We start from the raw sequence: 15,529 nt of genomic DNA, 5'->3' as shown, positions 1-15,529 counted from the left end.
GTCGTGTTTTTGTTTTTTCCCGTGTTTAGATAACTGTGGGCAGTGACCTGTCCCGCTCTTATGGCAAAACGAGGGATTCTGGTAAGAGCCCTGCTCTGATGTATAAGTAGAAAGCCTGTCAATATCAAGCTAGATCATCTTTTTAAGATACTTATCAAGGAAAACCTTTAAACATTCATCTTTACATTTTCTTGAATATATCTGGAGAAATCCTCATTGAAATTATTGCTAGATCAGTTCTGAGAATTATGTAGGGGCTGTTAGGTTGACCATAAAGGAATGGACGGCTGGGAAGGGAGCATTTTGTTAATGCACCATATCTTCAGCGCTCTCTCCTAGATCTCATGTCATGTCATGTCCTACAAGCTGTGCTATAATTTTGTTTTCCTCTTAAGTGTCACATCTTGTTTCATCTTTGTAAGTATGACCCCAGTAAATATCATCTACTCTAATCCTTAGATATCCCAAACCATGAGCGTTGTACATATCACCTCTAAGTGAGAGAAACATTCCCTGAAAAGTCCAAAAATATAGGAACAATGAGAGGGTGAAGCACAGGGGCTGGAACAAAGGCTAAAAATGAGGAAAGAAAAGAGGAATAGGATTTGTAGAAAGCTTTTGAGGTGAAGGAGGGGGATTACAAGAGCAATAAGTTGTAACGGTGCTAAATTCAGCCTGGGCAGTGGAGTTATTTATCTCTCCTGTACTGAGCTGTCTCTTTCTTTGATTTAAACTCCCCTCTTTCATTCTGTCTTCACAGCACCCGAGAAGAAAGCTGTTATATCGGAGCAGTTAAGTCGCACCACCTCTGTTCGTGATCGAATGCGCAAGTTTGCAGAACTTGAACAGAGTTCAAATGTCTCATCTTTAAAGAAAACTCCTTTGAGGAATGGTTCCTTCTCCAGCAGCACTGGCCATGCAAATGTCTCCAGAGCTACCGAGCTGTTTACACACTCAGCAGCATCCCTCAGCACATCTGGAGACAGGCCAGCACGGTCACGTGTGGGCTCTGCATCTGCATCCGTGAGTCAGGCCGTGCCTCAGCCAAGAGGCGTGGCTAACAAGTCTCTGTCTTCAGCTGACCAATCGCAGAGCTCCATGGGTGGGATGGGACATCCAGCTCAAAAAGATGCGCACGCCTCCGATAAGTCAAAGGAAGACGGGACCCCAGGGATAGCAGCTGGAGAAAAGGTCACCCAGGGAGAGGCAGACCCAGACATGAAGACCTTCCTCACCATTGAGATCAAGGATGGACGCACCACCACTTCCTCCTCATCAACCACCAGTAGAGGCAACATTATACCCATCACCCACATGACCCCACGCATCACTCCCAATGCCCTGGTGGGGCAAAGGCAAGGTAGGAGCATCAACCCGGAGCTCACTACGTCCTTAAATGGTCACCAGGAGCAGCGATGGTTGACATAGTGTAGTGTAGAGATTTTACTCTGAGCTACCACACACTAGTGTTTTTGTTTGGACTCATTAAGGTTGCCAAGCTGCAGCCCACGTTATTTCTAATGGACTATATGTCTTTTCTTCCAAATGTCAGCATTAATATCAGCCGCTACAAGGAGTAATCAGATTGAAGGAATAATGTCACAAGTGGGATAATGTCAAGGGGGGTTTTGTGCATCTGAAGAAGCACATGGATGAGTGGGGATAGATGTTAGAGCTGAGTGTATAAACGGCGCGGTCGCACTGAATGGTATTTGTTAGAGCGTGGGCATGTCGGGAGTACGGAGCTGTGGGGTCAACAGAAGAGAACAAACTTGGACAAGAGAAACAGCAACTGGTTGTCTCAGACGAAACTCAATGGGAATATTGTTACAGTGCAAATGAATTAGCCTGCCCGCCCACACAGTACAGGCCTTTGTGTGTCATATTCTGTAGTTATTGTCTGCAACACACTTACTTTTTACAGTCAGTGGTTTGAGTGTGAATTTTAAAATGAGAGAAAAATGCCATCAGAGAGGGAACACATTCACTTTGAATGTGGCTCAACATCTTGATAGTACACTCAGGACAGTATGTCGTGATGTAACAGAGACGAATTATCTGCATGATAGAAAAACATGTCTGGCATCAACTCAGCGCTTTACAGAAGCGCGAGCGCTACGGCTGCTGTTACAGTCTGTCCAAACAAAGATGTCTAAAGCTTCAGCTCTTCTCAGCGACCGGCATCTAAAACCCAAACAGTTTATTTTAAACTCAGTCTGAACACGTGCGATTCCAGCCCGCTCACCACTTACAGCTCCCTCGTACTCCGAGAGCCGCGCTGCGCTCTGTCACGAGCCTCGCACGGCTCTTTTTCATGTCATGTTCGCTTTAATGTTTTTAGGCTCCTTTTTTGGAATCCTGCCTGTCCTGCTCTGAGTAACAGCAGCCTGTTAATGTGTCTCCAGTTTCCTGCAAAAGCACTGCAAACTCTCTTAAATGTAGACCGAGCTTTGCTGGTTTGCATCAGTCCTGTATTTTATGATATAGCTTTCATGTGTGCGTGTCTGGATGTGGGTGGAAGCGGGTCACATAGAAATGTGCACACCAGGCCAGTGAAGAAAGTGCTTATGTTAAAGGTGGTGCTATCTTCAGTCATTAGACTTGTGTGCTGTGTATGACACTGTAGTGGTGTGTGTTTGTTTTCACACCAGCTTAAGGTCTTACATTTCTCAAATCTTTGTTTCTCTGTTTCAGAGTTGACCCTCGGCCTAAGAGCCACACCATTTAAGATCTCTTCCTCCAGCTTCTCCTCTGGACCCTCCATCAAGGTACAAACTGCCTTACAAAATGGTTTTGACAAATGGTCACAAAATTGTGGCTACACATAAACCTGACAGATCTTATCAAGCTCGTGTAACAGGCTTGATAAGATCTGCTATTAATTTATAGTTTGAGCTTTTTTTCATCTTCTGTTTTATTTCCAGCGGACCCAGTTAAATTGCACGGTTTCTGCTGCGTTTCTGTCACAACAATCACCTATAAGGTCTGAAAAGCTAGAGAGCCAGGGGAGTGAAGGACACCATGTGTAAGAAAAGGAGGGAGAGGAGGGAAGAACAGTGTTTATCAAACACAGAGCCAGTCACATCTGCCCTTGTAGGGTATATGAAAGAGAGAAGGAGAGAGAGAGAGAAAGAGGGAGGGAGGGAGGTGTTCTGGGTATTCCCGTTTTTCTCTGTAGGTCATGCACGCTGAAAATTATCCAGGAAATGTTTCCTAAATACACCTTCAGTGCTGTGCAAAAGTCTTGAACTATCCCTCATTTCCTTTTTGTAATTTTTAGAAAACCTATTTCTTCAGGCTTTCTAGAGATTTTTTAAAGTTTTCCCTGGACATTGGCTACTTTTTCACTAATTATAAGGCCTTGTAAACATTCAAATGAACATTTTTTTTGCTTTTTAAGCCAGTTAACGGTGACCTATGAGTCGTTCAAGCATGAAACAACATATAACTCAAGGGATCAACCTGTGTTGTATCTAGACAACTTAGCAAAGAACATTTCTTTATGAAAAATGCCAAAGATAACACAGTTTGACGGATATCAAATTATATATTTTTTTTATCAGCATGACTCCAAAAGTGCTATTAGCTGAAAACTTGGACTATCTCATCCTGGTGTACAGTGTCTCTCTTATCTTATCTCTTAAAAAAACTGAGAAAACTGAACAAGTGGAGGAGAAAACTGGAAGTCTTGGACCTAAACCCCCACTACAGCACTATCTGAAAGTCATTCCCTTACAAAATTGGAAAGAATCCAGGAAAAACCTGACACGGGACCTGAGAGATACGTCTGCCCCGTCAGCTGATCAATCTAGTGTGTGCCAAAGCTGCACTGCACCCATTTTCCTAGCAAAACATAAAGAAATGAGGTGTGGATCATTTGCACAGTGCTGCATGTGCACACACTGCACTGATTGGGTGGATTGGTCTTTCCATAGGATTGGAAAGTTACAGCAGTCAGAAATGACCAAACTATAACCTCTGAGGTCTGGGAGAACAGATAAACTCCCATTTGCCCCATTTCTTAAATCCTTCACTCTACCATGAAAGGAAGCATCCTAGTTAATGGAGAGTGGGTGATTGAGAGAGGAAAGGCACAACAAACACTGTTCTGTTTACTCTTTAATGGCTTTGTGTCCCCCCTCCCCCCGTGTGTTGAGCGCAGTGGTAATCTGATTATGAGATTTGAGAGTAGGTTAATTAGGGCTGGGAAGAGGGTCCACAAGGCTGTGCCTGTGGACCCTCCTTTAGCATAACAGCTTTCTTATAAAAGACAGATTTTTGCATGAAGAAGATAAATCTTCTGCAAGATGTGAGGTTTATCCTAGCATGCAGGTAATGTCTTTAAGTGCAGCTGTGCATAGGATTACTTCTAAACAGTTACCAGACAACAACTGTGCTATCTGTAACTGTTGAGGTTGGTGGATCAGCAATGGGCTCCAGCGACACAGCACAGGTATGACTGCATGCTGGCAGCAGCAGGCAGTGGTTTACAACATCCAGACAGCTGCGTCGTAGTTGTATAAGTTTAACGTAAACACCTTCAGTGAGAAAGCGCAGAGCTGCATTAAGGCTGCTGCTGATATTTCAACAGCTTCTGCTCACCATCGAAGACTAAGCCTCAGTCACCACGCTAATGAGACTGAGAAAAACAACAGACACCGTTGGTTAAGCTGAGCTCAGAGGTTGGTGGGTTGGTTCAGGCAGATGCAGAGACCACCTGTTGCCTGACTTTCTCTGGTTTAGCTTGTGTGTGTGTGTGTGTGTGTGTGTGTGTGTGTGTGTGTGTGTGTGTGTGTGTGTGTGTGTGTGTGTGTGTAAGAGAGAGAGAAGGTGACATGTCAGGAGGATTGACCTTAAAGAAGCTTACCCACATACCCTTTTCACATTAGTGACTATAAGAGAGTGCACAGGATGGCATGCGTTTGAATAAACTCTTCCTGTTTAGTGATGTTAATTGACCAGAGTGGTTTTGAGATGAAACTGTGATCTGTTTGGGTGGTCTGGCCTTCACTTTGGTGGTCTAACCTGAGCACTTGCAATTTATTTCTATCCCAATAAAAGACGCTGATAGCATCGGCTTTTCTTTTCTAGACGATCACTTTTAAATCAGGAGCCATTTGAGAGACCGGTTAAGATCAAATAACAATGAAAAAGTCCAAATACTGAGTGACTTGTAGTTTTTTATTTCGGCTAAGTGCTCGCAGTGTTTCATTACAATGAGAGTTCATTTTAGGTGGTGGCTAATTAATGTTGGCTTCTGCTCTAAGTGATCGCAGCTGCTCCTGCCTGTTTTGTCCGCTGTCTGTCCATGCTGATCGCTGGCCTTGAACACAAGTACAAATGATGCCTTAGCTTTATAACCATGGCGATGACAGGACAGTTGGCCTTTCCAAAAGTCGCAGAGATTATTTCAAAGCTCTCGGTCACGCTGGTGGTGCTGCCGCATGAACGTGGACGTCTAGGCTCAAAGTCAGTGGCAGATTGTCTCGCTGTCACACAGAGGGATGAAAACTCTATTGTTAGCATGCTGTCGATCCATGACGCATGCTGGGTACACAACCGGTTCATGTGTGTCACAGATTTAAGCTTGGTTCACAGACCGGAGGGTAAAGGCTGGGGATGTACTTAATTAATAGAGTAGAGCGATGTCCTCCATGGGTTGGGCTATTGTTCCTGCTGCCGCTAAGCATTTGTATTCACTCTTCGAGCCCACGTCATTCTCATTTGCTTATCTTTAAATTCCAGCGACTGTTGCACTTTGTCAAATTTCTCCCCAGTTCCAGTCCTCATTTTAATCCTAGATTGATGCACTTTACTTTACGTCTTTATGTTTGTCATCAATGATCACATATTTATCATGAAATGCTTCTGTTCACACTGTGTTCATAGATGCAGTATGCACAGTACTATTTGATTTCTGTACTGTGGTGCAGCAAAACGCCTTTGAGTAACTTCATCTTAAGAAGTTTTAATTTAACACAGAAGTACTTGACATCAGCACTGGCTGATTTGACTTTACCCTTGAACGAAATTTTTGAATTGCTGTCCTTCCTAACATCCGTGCCCAGAGCTCTGAAAACAGGGCTTTACTTCATATCCACAGCATGTCTGGTTTTCTCATGGACCTAAATTCTTTGCCCTCTTCCCAAATCTGGAGCTATATCTTGAATGGTAATCATGCAAAATGGCTGAGCTGATGAATCAGGTTGTATTTTGTTAGAAAGCCTTTAGTAAAGGAGGTGTACAACCAGTGTGCAACTTTTTCACCTCAGCCCAGGCCTAGAGCCACATCTAAATGCCTGCTGCCTGCCAGTGGAGGTGTGAAGGACGTGCTTTAGATAAAAGGAAAGTTGAACTGGGAGGTGTGAGTTTCCTGACTTGTGGTCACTACAATTCCACCTCCCCCAGTGCCCCAGATCTAACCAGCTCAGTGGAATAACAGCGGGGCAGGAGATAAATATACACGCCCAGGGCACCTAGAAATGAGTAGGTGTGGGCTGCCTGGGAAACAGGATTCCCTGCATACTCATTGGTTGCAGGGGGGGATTTGCTGGGGGTATAAAGGTCATGCATTGTTTTCTGAGAGGACACTTCTATTCTCACTGAGGCATAGGACACAGCCCTGATCTGACACCTCAGGATAAACTTTTTGGAAACTTGTGGGTATTTCAGCAAAGAGGACATTGGCCAGTGTGAGTTAAAGTTTGTCTGGCCATGCCTGGAGTGAACCTGGACTTCCTCCCAGCCTCTCAGTCTCCTAAGGCTTTGGGAAGCCCAGACAGTGCTTGTGCTGAGTCTGGCCTCGAAGAAGTAATTGGGGACCTGCTTGCTCAGGATGAAGCTGAGGATGAAGAGGAGCAATTTGGTGTGAAGAAATTTGAGGCAACATTGCGCTGTGCCGTGGGGGAGATCCACAGTGACCTGCAAGCCTTTGGGAAGCGAGTGGATGCCCGGCTGGATGAGGCTGCGGCTGAGGTGGCTCCTCTGGCTGAGACAATGTCCAGGTTGCAGGAGGAGAACCTGAGACTGAGGATTCAGCAGGAAAGGCTGATGAGGCAAGTTGAGGCCCTGTGTCAGGTGATGGGGCTACCTGATCCATCACTGCATGAACTTTACAGCAAAGACTGCTCCAGTTTAATTTCTAATAAAAGCAAAACTTCATCCGGTGGTGCTCCATCCTGCATGCAAGAGACTGGGTCTGAAAAACTCCAGGATGCTTCCAGCTGCACTCCCCAACACTCTCTTTCCAGTGCACCTCAGGAAACCCAAGCACACCGTCTCCTGCATAGTCAGTTAAGTGTACCCCAGGAGCCTCTAACGCCCATCCAGCACTCAGTCTCTCTGTCTCCCAGGACAAACGCACCTTCACCGGCCCCTCACCCGCCAACCTTTGCTACGTGCCGCTCCCTCTCTGCTCCCTCTCTGATGGCAAACATTTCTCTCTGCAACAGCATGGTACTGCTCTGTTAATGATTCTGATCATGATCCCTTTAATTCAGATAAGCCACTTGAAGAATGGGACTGTCTTTTTGTGCCAGTGTTGCCAATACCTGCGGATCCGCAGACCATTAATTTTATGTGCCTCACCAGCGATCCCGTGTTCAAACCACATACTCTGGTCACCTCTTTCAAATCTCTCAGTAAGCTTGACCGTCTCAGCTGACCGTCTCAGCTGCCACAGATTCTGACAGATTGTGTTTATGTGAAGGACTCCACCGCAGTCTGTCACAGAGGTATTCCTGTGCTGTAACACCATGCGTCTCTAATTGTGTCCCGGCTCGCATTCATGGATGCCTGCAAGTGTTCTGTTGAGTGGATGCACTTCCCGGCGGAGGGAAGGATGATTACATTTAGCAGCAGCCTTTTAGTTTGCCATCTGCAGATTGTGTGCCGTGCTCACTTTGGCAGGCACATGAAGATAGAATTGAACGTTTGAAGTCTTTCTTCTGCTTTTTGTTCCTTTTCATTTATAGAGTTGGAATCACGAGTTAGAAAGAAAATGCAAGGAAGGAAAGCAGGTCCCGCAAAGCCACTGAAGGCGTTTTTAACTCGTGTGGCACAGTGTTTTTCAGAAAGGAGCCTAGTAGCAAGACGTCAGGTTAGAAAAGACTGAAAGGCTCTGATTAGATGTGGTCCTCATCTTGAGGCTTGTTTGCTTTTGCAACTGTGTAACATACCCTCTGTGTGTGCACTTGTAACCTTTCCAGGGATATTTTAAATTTGCAGCATGAGATTCAGTTATTGAACCATGAAGAGTCTAATCTTGTGGAGGCAGCTGGGACCGCCAGTCAACTACTTTAAGTCAAGGTGACTGGTTTCCATTAAGTGGTAATCCTTTCAGCAGACCGATGTGATAATGAGGGGTGATCTTATCTGATCGTGTTTCTGTATGTCTTTGCCCAGTTTCAGCTTATTTTGCCATTTTTTCTATTTATACTTTTTCACCTGGAACTGGTCAAAGCAGTCTCCCATCACAGAAAAAAAAAACTATCAAAACAGGCTTTTTTAAAATTCCACAATGACTTGGATGTTTATAGGTACACTTAGGCTTAGTTATACATGACTCGACCACAAAGGTTATCGGGGAGCTTCTCACCCCGTGTGCATTCCCCCTGTGGCCTGACTCAGAGACCTTGTCTGGCTGCATTGCCTCCCAGAACATTCTTCATCGGTCGCGGGCCTCTCAGTCCAGCCTGTCCCATGGGTCAGAACTCTGTGTCCAGAAAAGAGTTGAAAACCAGGGACCACCTTTGATCACCCAGTTCTGTGGCTGAGCTGGGCATTGTCCCTCCCTGCTGAGACCTGGTTTGGCTGGGGGACTTCAGTGGGCAGGACTCGGCGGCTGTGGATACAGATGGGACCAGCTGCCTGAGCTATATCTGGACCCAGAGTCGTTTACAGCAAAAGCATTGAGGCCACAGCTAGAACATATAGTCTGCCACAGGCATTCGGCACCATATGAACATGTAAAAGGAATTTGCTATAGGATTCATGGTAACTCTCAATAATGCAACACATTCCCACGTTCCTCAGCTCTGCTCCTCAGCCCTTAGGAGATATTTTTCCTCTGGACTTTTTTATATAGTAATGCGTTGTCCCTATTTTGCAGTGAGAGTAAAGCATTGCATCTGTCACATAAACTCGGGTTGGCAGCAGTGTTGTATGATTAAGAAAAATCCATGTGTCAGCAGCACTCCATAAACTAGTGAACAGTAACTTGGCAGGGTTTCTTTTAGCCTCGTGTGCTTATTGTCACTCCCTCGCAGATCATCCCGCTGGAGCTGGCCTAGAGACAAGGAAGTTATTACTGGACAGGAAGTGTCAGACGTACTGTCCCTGCGATGTGTTAGAGCAGCCCTCGGCTTGTTCTGATTACATCTTAAATGTCAGCCACTTTCAAATAAGTTTTCTTTTTTACCCTCCTTCATTTTGGTTCTGGCTCTGGTTTAAGAAGTGTCCTCCCAGTAGCTCACTGATTTCCAACTAAGGTCACGGTTTTCTTTGCAGTCTATGATAATAAATGTGCTCCTGTTCACGCTCTGTGTTGTGTTACTGTGTTCGTTTTGCGCGCAGATGGAGACGGGGCCCGTCATTGCTTCTGAGCCAGTGTTTTCAGCTGTCTCGTCTGTCCAGCGTCACGTCCCACTCATTCCCAATGGCTCTGGCGCTCAGACCAAACCTGCTGAATTCTCCGGGAAACTAACGGCTGAAAAGCTGGCTGCGATCGAGGATGAAGAGCTCCTCGACAAAATGGTACGTCACGCCGGAGCCATAATTCTCAATGATTTAAGTTATTATTTCGATAAAAGTGTGTTTTGATTCAGGCGTGTGGAAAGTTTGTGCATTGACACTAAACCTTGTCACAGCTCTGCATTGTGTGTGTGCAGATTTGTAGCATAGAAAGTACCAATTGGGCAAATTTGCATAGAACGACCCCTCATGTTTCCATCCCCTCTTTCACAGCTCGATGAGTCAAAAGACTTTGAGGAGAGGAAGATGATCCGCGCAGCCATGAGAGACCTCCGTAAAAGAAAGAGAGGTAACATCATGCATCTTACTGTTACTCCAAACTGCATGAAGGCTTTCTTTTTAGATATTTAAAAGCAGTCAGGCCTGATGATTTCTAATTTTCATCTACTTTTTTGTTATTGTTTATACCTTATCTTGACACGTAATTGCCTTTAATTCTGCCCTCAGAGGCCATGCTGGGATGTACTCAAGAAGAAATGGGTAGGACAGGTGGTGTGCAGTGTGCAATAACAATTTATACTTGCCTGTGTTTGCCTTTTTGTGTGCACACACCCTGTCATTGTGAGACCACAACAATCTTAGATGTGGTTTGTGATGGAGGATATTATGAAATTTTTTGGTATCTTGCATGCATCCTGTGTTTTGTTTTTGGGTTTTTTAATGTGTTAAACACTCACCCTACAACAGTTAAGATCTGTTTTTCTGCGGGCACTCACCACGTGGTTTCATTAGGCACCTGCTAATGGTGAGCTCAGATTTAGAGTGGATGCGTCAGTGGATTCGGTGGAAATGAGCATGCAAAGGGTCCAAGAGGGCCTCGGTGATCTAGATATTAGACACAATTTAAGTTAGTAAATCATTAATACTGTGCAGTATGTGTAAATGCATGCGTGTTTTCTGAGAAAAACTACAGCCATCAGTGCAGGTACCAGCGTTTTCAACATCGCAGTGTGTATTTGCTCTCTGTGGTCTGTGGTGTTTGCGCAGAACATCTTATTTGACAGCTTTGGCTTGCCTGTTAAGACTCCCACCTGTGGGTGTTTGTGTGCTCAGAAACCCTCACAGTCCCGTGGAAAGAATTCTCAAACATATTGCCTCAAATCTGGAAGGCCTCACTTAATCCAACTTTGTGGCAGTCAGATGAGGTCCTGTCAGCTTATTTAGGACCTCTTGTCCTCCTTCTCCTCCTCCTCTTTTTCCACTGACATCATCTCTCTACCATTCCCGTCTCCTCTCCTCCAGACCAGAGAGAAAAGGAACGCGAAACCCGCCTGCAGGAGCTCCGGCAGCAGAGAGAAGACCGGGTGCAGAAAGGTCGTGCCGGGGTCGGAGCGGGAGAGGTGGTCACGAGCAAGGTGGAGAAGTCGGCAGATGGGTCAGCCGTTGGCCAAATCACCAAAACGAACCGCTTTGCTCAGTCTGGTAGTCTCTAATCTTTCTTGAACCAGCATTTAACTGAAGTAAAACCAAAACAATAAAACCAATCTATAAACATTCAAAACAAAGACATTAGCTTGAAAGTAAAAAGAGTAAAATTGTGTTGCATCAAAAAAAATTGATTATAAAGACAGAGATGGGAAGAATTTTATAAAGAATGGTCAATTTTAAAAAGTTTTTGTGTGTTTTCAGATGATGGGAGCAAATCAACACGCAGTACTATTGTCGAGTCCAGTTATGTGCAGAAAACAGACAGTGAGTTTTGCTTGCTGGATTTACAAAAACACATTCACTCGAGTGCATTGCATTTTTTTTCTTAATCTTCTCATTAATGTGTCCGTGTGATTGTCGTTCTAGGAGGGACAGTCCAGTCAAAATCATTCAGCTTCACCTCTTCCACCTCCACTAACACGAGCAAAAAAATAGGAAGGTTGGTCACGAGGCATTTGTTCTGTTAACTACAGCAGATTTAAACATCTGTGCACTCTCTCAAATTAACCTCCTGGGCTCAGTGTGTTCGACCGCGAGGACGACGCGTCGTCGCGAAGCGGCAGCGGCGGGTTGGCCGCCATCGAGCGAAGGCAGGCGGAGAGGCGCAAGGAGCTGATGAGGGCTCAGACACTGCCGAAGACATCGGCCATGCAGGCCCGCAAAGCCATGATAGAGAAGCTGGAGAAGGAGGGAGGCGGGTAAGAATAAACAGAAAGGTAGTGCTACCAAAGAAAGAAAAGGAGCAGATGGAGGCATGTAAATATTAACACAAAACTGACTTTTCTTTTAGCCCTGGAAATCAGGCGGTGGCCAAGGTAAACAAAGTCCAGCGCTCCACCAGCTTTGGCGTACCCAATGCAAACTCCATCAAGCAGATGCTCCTCGACTGGTGTCGTGCCAAGACCCGCTCGTATGAGGTGAGCCAGCGATCCTCCACGCTAAGTGCTCATTTTTAATCTTGAACCTGAGCTGAGATGATACTTTGGGAAAGTTTCCACTGCTTATCCATCCCCGTCTGCGTATCTCTTTTTTTTCTTTTTCTTCGTCAGCATGTGGATATTCAGAATTTTTCATCCAGCTGGAGTAACGGCATGGCGTTCTGTGCCCTGGTGCACAATTTCTTCCCCGAAGCCTTTGACTACAACTCCCTGAGCCCGAGCAACCGCAGGCAAAACTTTGAGGTGGCCTTTAGCGCTGCAGAGTGAGTACATGCTGAAGACAGGTTCTTCCTAACATTTGCAGTGACTGTAGGAAACCAATGGAAGAACTACTGTGTTAGGCCTTTAGGTGTAGAAGTGATGAGCCAGTTTGATTCGCTGCCCCGCTCCCCTTTATTCTGTGTCGCTGTATGCCGGCATTTGCAGACCAGTGGTATGGGAAAACTTCTCGACCGATGTCCTGCTTTCCCCCTTTCTCCCAGGTTTATCAAAACCCCACTCACGACTGAGCCCATTACTACTCTAATACCGCTGCCTCTAAACCTCCACTCTTCCCTCTCCTATGAGTAACCGCTCTGACACCCCAATCTCCTCCAAACCAGATCCCCACAGGCAATCCCACTCCAAACAGCAAACAGGTTAAAAAAAACAAACTTCTAAGCTCGCCTCTGTGCCTTGAGTCATGTCCCTCTATTTTAGTCTAAAACTCTTTCCTCTCCTTGTTCTTTTCTTTTTCAAATTCCTCTTTTATGCCACCAGTCTTCACTTTTGGTACCCCCACCCAGCTGTGTGTGCATCTTCACGTGCTCCCACCAGGATAATGTAACGCTGAGATATCTCAAGTAGAAGCTCAGCACTGTGCTGTCACTCAGCCACAGCCCCACCCACTCCCCCAGATCTTCTCACCTTTGTGTTGCACTATCACTCACCTCCCCGGGCACTCCAAATCCCCGCCAATAGTTTATGTTTACTATCTGGATTCTTGATACGCACTCAAACACACACTATACTGTGCACCAGTGTGGTTGTTTTTGTTAGTCACTCTGTCGTTGTAACTTTGGGGGTTTTTTTGTGTGTTTTTTGCAGAATCCACGTTGTTTTTTTCATCGTGTCTCGTATTTCACATTGATTATGGTTAAAAAAAACAACAACAACAACAACAACAAAAACATCCTCGTCTCAGTGCACAGAAAAAAACAACAGCAAACAAAAAGGCTAAATGAGCATCGCCTGGCGCTCATTTGACATTTTGTTTTGCCTTTGTGTGTGTGCGTACGTGTTTTTGTCACGCACTGTATGTATGTACTGAGATGTTCATGAAGCATGTCAGCTCATGGATATATTTGTGAACACAGAATGTAATGTGATTGTTTTTTCTTTGTGTTCTTTCTCACTCCTTCTGTTTTTGTTTTTCACTGGCTGCTCACTGCTTTCTTTTTTTTTTCCCACTCCCACTTCCTCATTTTCCCACACTCTCCATCTCTTTGTCTACTCTCTCCGTCCCGTTCCTTCTGTGTCTTTTTATCTGTCCTTTGCCTTTTGTGTTTCCTGTTCTATCCACGTTGTTTCTGTCTTTTTGGGTCCTTTCCTTCCTCTCCCTATTCCCTTCCTCTACCCCCTTCCCCCGCTGGCCGTGGGTGCAGGAAACTAGTGGACTGTCCCCAGCTGCTGGATGTGGACGACATGGTGAAGATGCGTGAGCCAGATTGGAAGTGTGTGTACACGTACCTGCAGGAGTTCTACAGGGGTCTGGTGACGAAGGGCCTGGTTAAAACCAAAAATTCCTCCTAAAGTTGCACCCCAGCTAAAACTGAGCCTATGGTGAGAGAGGTGTGGTTCCCGACAGACTTAAAATGTAAAACACAGAAAAACTCCTTTATTGGCTTCTTTTGGATATTTGATGCTTCATGTTAATCTGAAGCTCCAAAGTACCAAACATGGTGTGTGTGTGATAGCATGTGTGTATCTGTATTCTGAGACTATGGCTCAGGCAGAGGGCCAGGACCATCTGCAGATCAGTGCTTTAAAAGGAACTGCCGGATCACAACGTTTCAAACAGAGTTAAGGAAAAAAAACAGAGAAGGATGAAGCCTGCTTTGTGCACCAAGTTTTTATCAAGTGTAAGGTTACAGGTGTTTATGCACTTGGCTTGTCAAGCCTTGTAAAGATACTCTAATAGAAATAAAGTGCAGACTGATTTATGTCCACAGTTCCTGAAATTACTGAAAAAATGTTACGTTGTTGACGTTTGTTATCTCATCGGCCCATCTGCTGTTTTTAGGTGCTTTTTCTCTTTGTGGGATTTCTCAGGGGTTAGAGTGTGAGGAGATGTTGCCACCTTGTGGTTACACTCTGCATAGCTCACACTGGAGGTCTCAGTTCTTAAAACTGTTTATTGAAATGCCCAACATTACCCAAGTTTATTTATACAGAGCTTTTAAAGGGTCCATAATGGTTTAGAGCAAATGTGCCAAAGACTCTAGCACACTAAACAGCTTTGGAAAATGTGAAGAGCAGCAAAGTTTCTACTGTTAAAGACCTCCTCCATGGCCATTTATACTATATTCATAGATAAAGAATCATCTATTTGAAAAAGAAAAAGAAACTTGTAGTGAACATGATGATTTCTCCTTCCCAGCTGGTCTTCTGTCTGTTCTGCTTTCTCATGCACGCTGTCCTGTACGCCTGTTCCTCAGGACCCACGCCAACTGCATGCCTTTGCTGGAGGTGGAAGACATGATGATCATGGGTAACAAACCAGACTCCAAATGCGTCTTCACCTACGTGCAGTCTCTGGTCAACCACCTGCGCAGGTATGAGATGTCCATGGGTCGGCCCTGTGACCTCTGACCTGTTTTCGGGCTCCTCCCCCCCCCTAACCTTCACCTGATGATGGCCTCCGCTCTGACAGCAGGCTGGGTCAAACAGTTGCACATCTCTGATGGTCGGCTTGGGGATTGTAAGCATGTGTGTATGTATCAGTTAAAATCAGCTTAAAATGTTTTCCGGCAGTGATAATGTGTGTTGCTTATTCTGGACACACACACACTGTCGACACAAAAGTCCAGTAAGAGATCAGCAGCAGCATGATTCTTAAAAAGACCCCTTTGTTTAAAAAAAAAAAAAACTCCAAGTAATATTCAACAGGCAGTAGTTTGATCACATTGCTGTTGTACTGAGAAACGGCTCAAGAGAGAAAAAAGAAAAATAGTTTTCTAGTATTTGCAGTTTTTTGCAGTATTTGTACGTGCGTTTTTCTCTGCTACACTTTTGTAAGTACTGTAATGTGTTTGCACTTCTCTCAGTAATCTCACTGAAAAAGAAAAAACTTATTATTTCTATTCAATTTTGGTACTTTTACTTTTTTTTTTAAACCAAACTCATGTTGCTTGAAGTGTTTTAATTAAGTTATT

General features: G+C 44.9%; 1 protein-coding gene across 1 annotated transcript in view; it reads left to right on the top strand.

The window, feature by feature from the left end:
* smtnb (smoothelin b) overlaps window positions 1-15,189 on the top strand; it is a 48,143-nt gene extending 32,954 nt beyond the window's left edge. The window contains 15 exon segments of the mRNA XM_080308712.1: window positions 30-81; window positions 761-1,360; window positions 2,695-2,768; window positions 9,574-9,753; window positions 9,964-10,039; window positions 10,198-10,230; window positions 10,993-11,172; window positions 11,380-11,442; window positions 11,545-11,617; window positions 11,700-11,876; window positions 11,969-12,095; window positions 12,228-12,379; window positions 13,760-13,892; window positions 13,894-13,937; window positions 14,813-15,189. Coding sequence (XP_080164838.1) covers window positions 30-81; window positions 761-1,360; window positions 2,695-2,768; window positions 9,574-9,753; window positions 9,964-10,039; window positions 10,198-10,230; window positions 10,993-11,172; window positions 11,380-11,442; window positions 11,545-11,617; window positions 11,700-11,876; window positions 11,969-12,095; window positions 12,228-12,379; window positions 13,760-13,892; window positions 13,894-13,937; window positions 14,813-14,966 — 2,118 coding nt within the window. The 3' untranslated portion in view covers window positions 14,967-15,189.
* The last annotated feature ends 340 nt before the right edge of the window (window positions 15,190-15,529 follow it).

This window comes from Astatotilapia calliptera, chromosome 12, assembly GCF_964374335.1.
Source record: "Astatotilapia calliptera chromosome 12, fAstCal68.1, whole genome shotgun sequence".
Taxonomy (NCBI): domain Eukaryota; kingdom Metazoa; phylum Chordata; class Actinopteri; order Cichliformes; family Cichlidae; genus Astatotilapia; species Astatotilapia calliptera.
The sequence above is the reverse complement of the archived record's forward strand: the minus strand, read 5'-3'. Positions and strand labels throughout refer to the sequence as shown.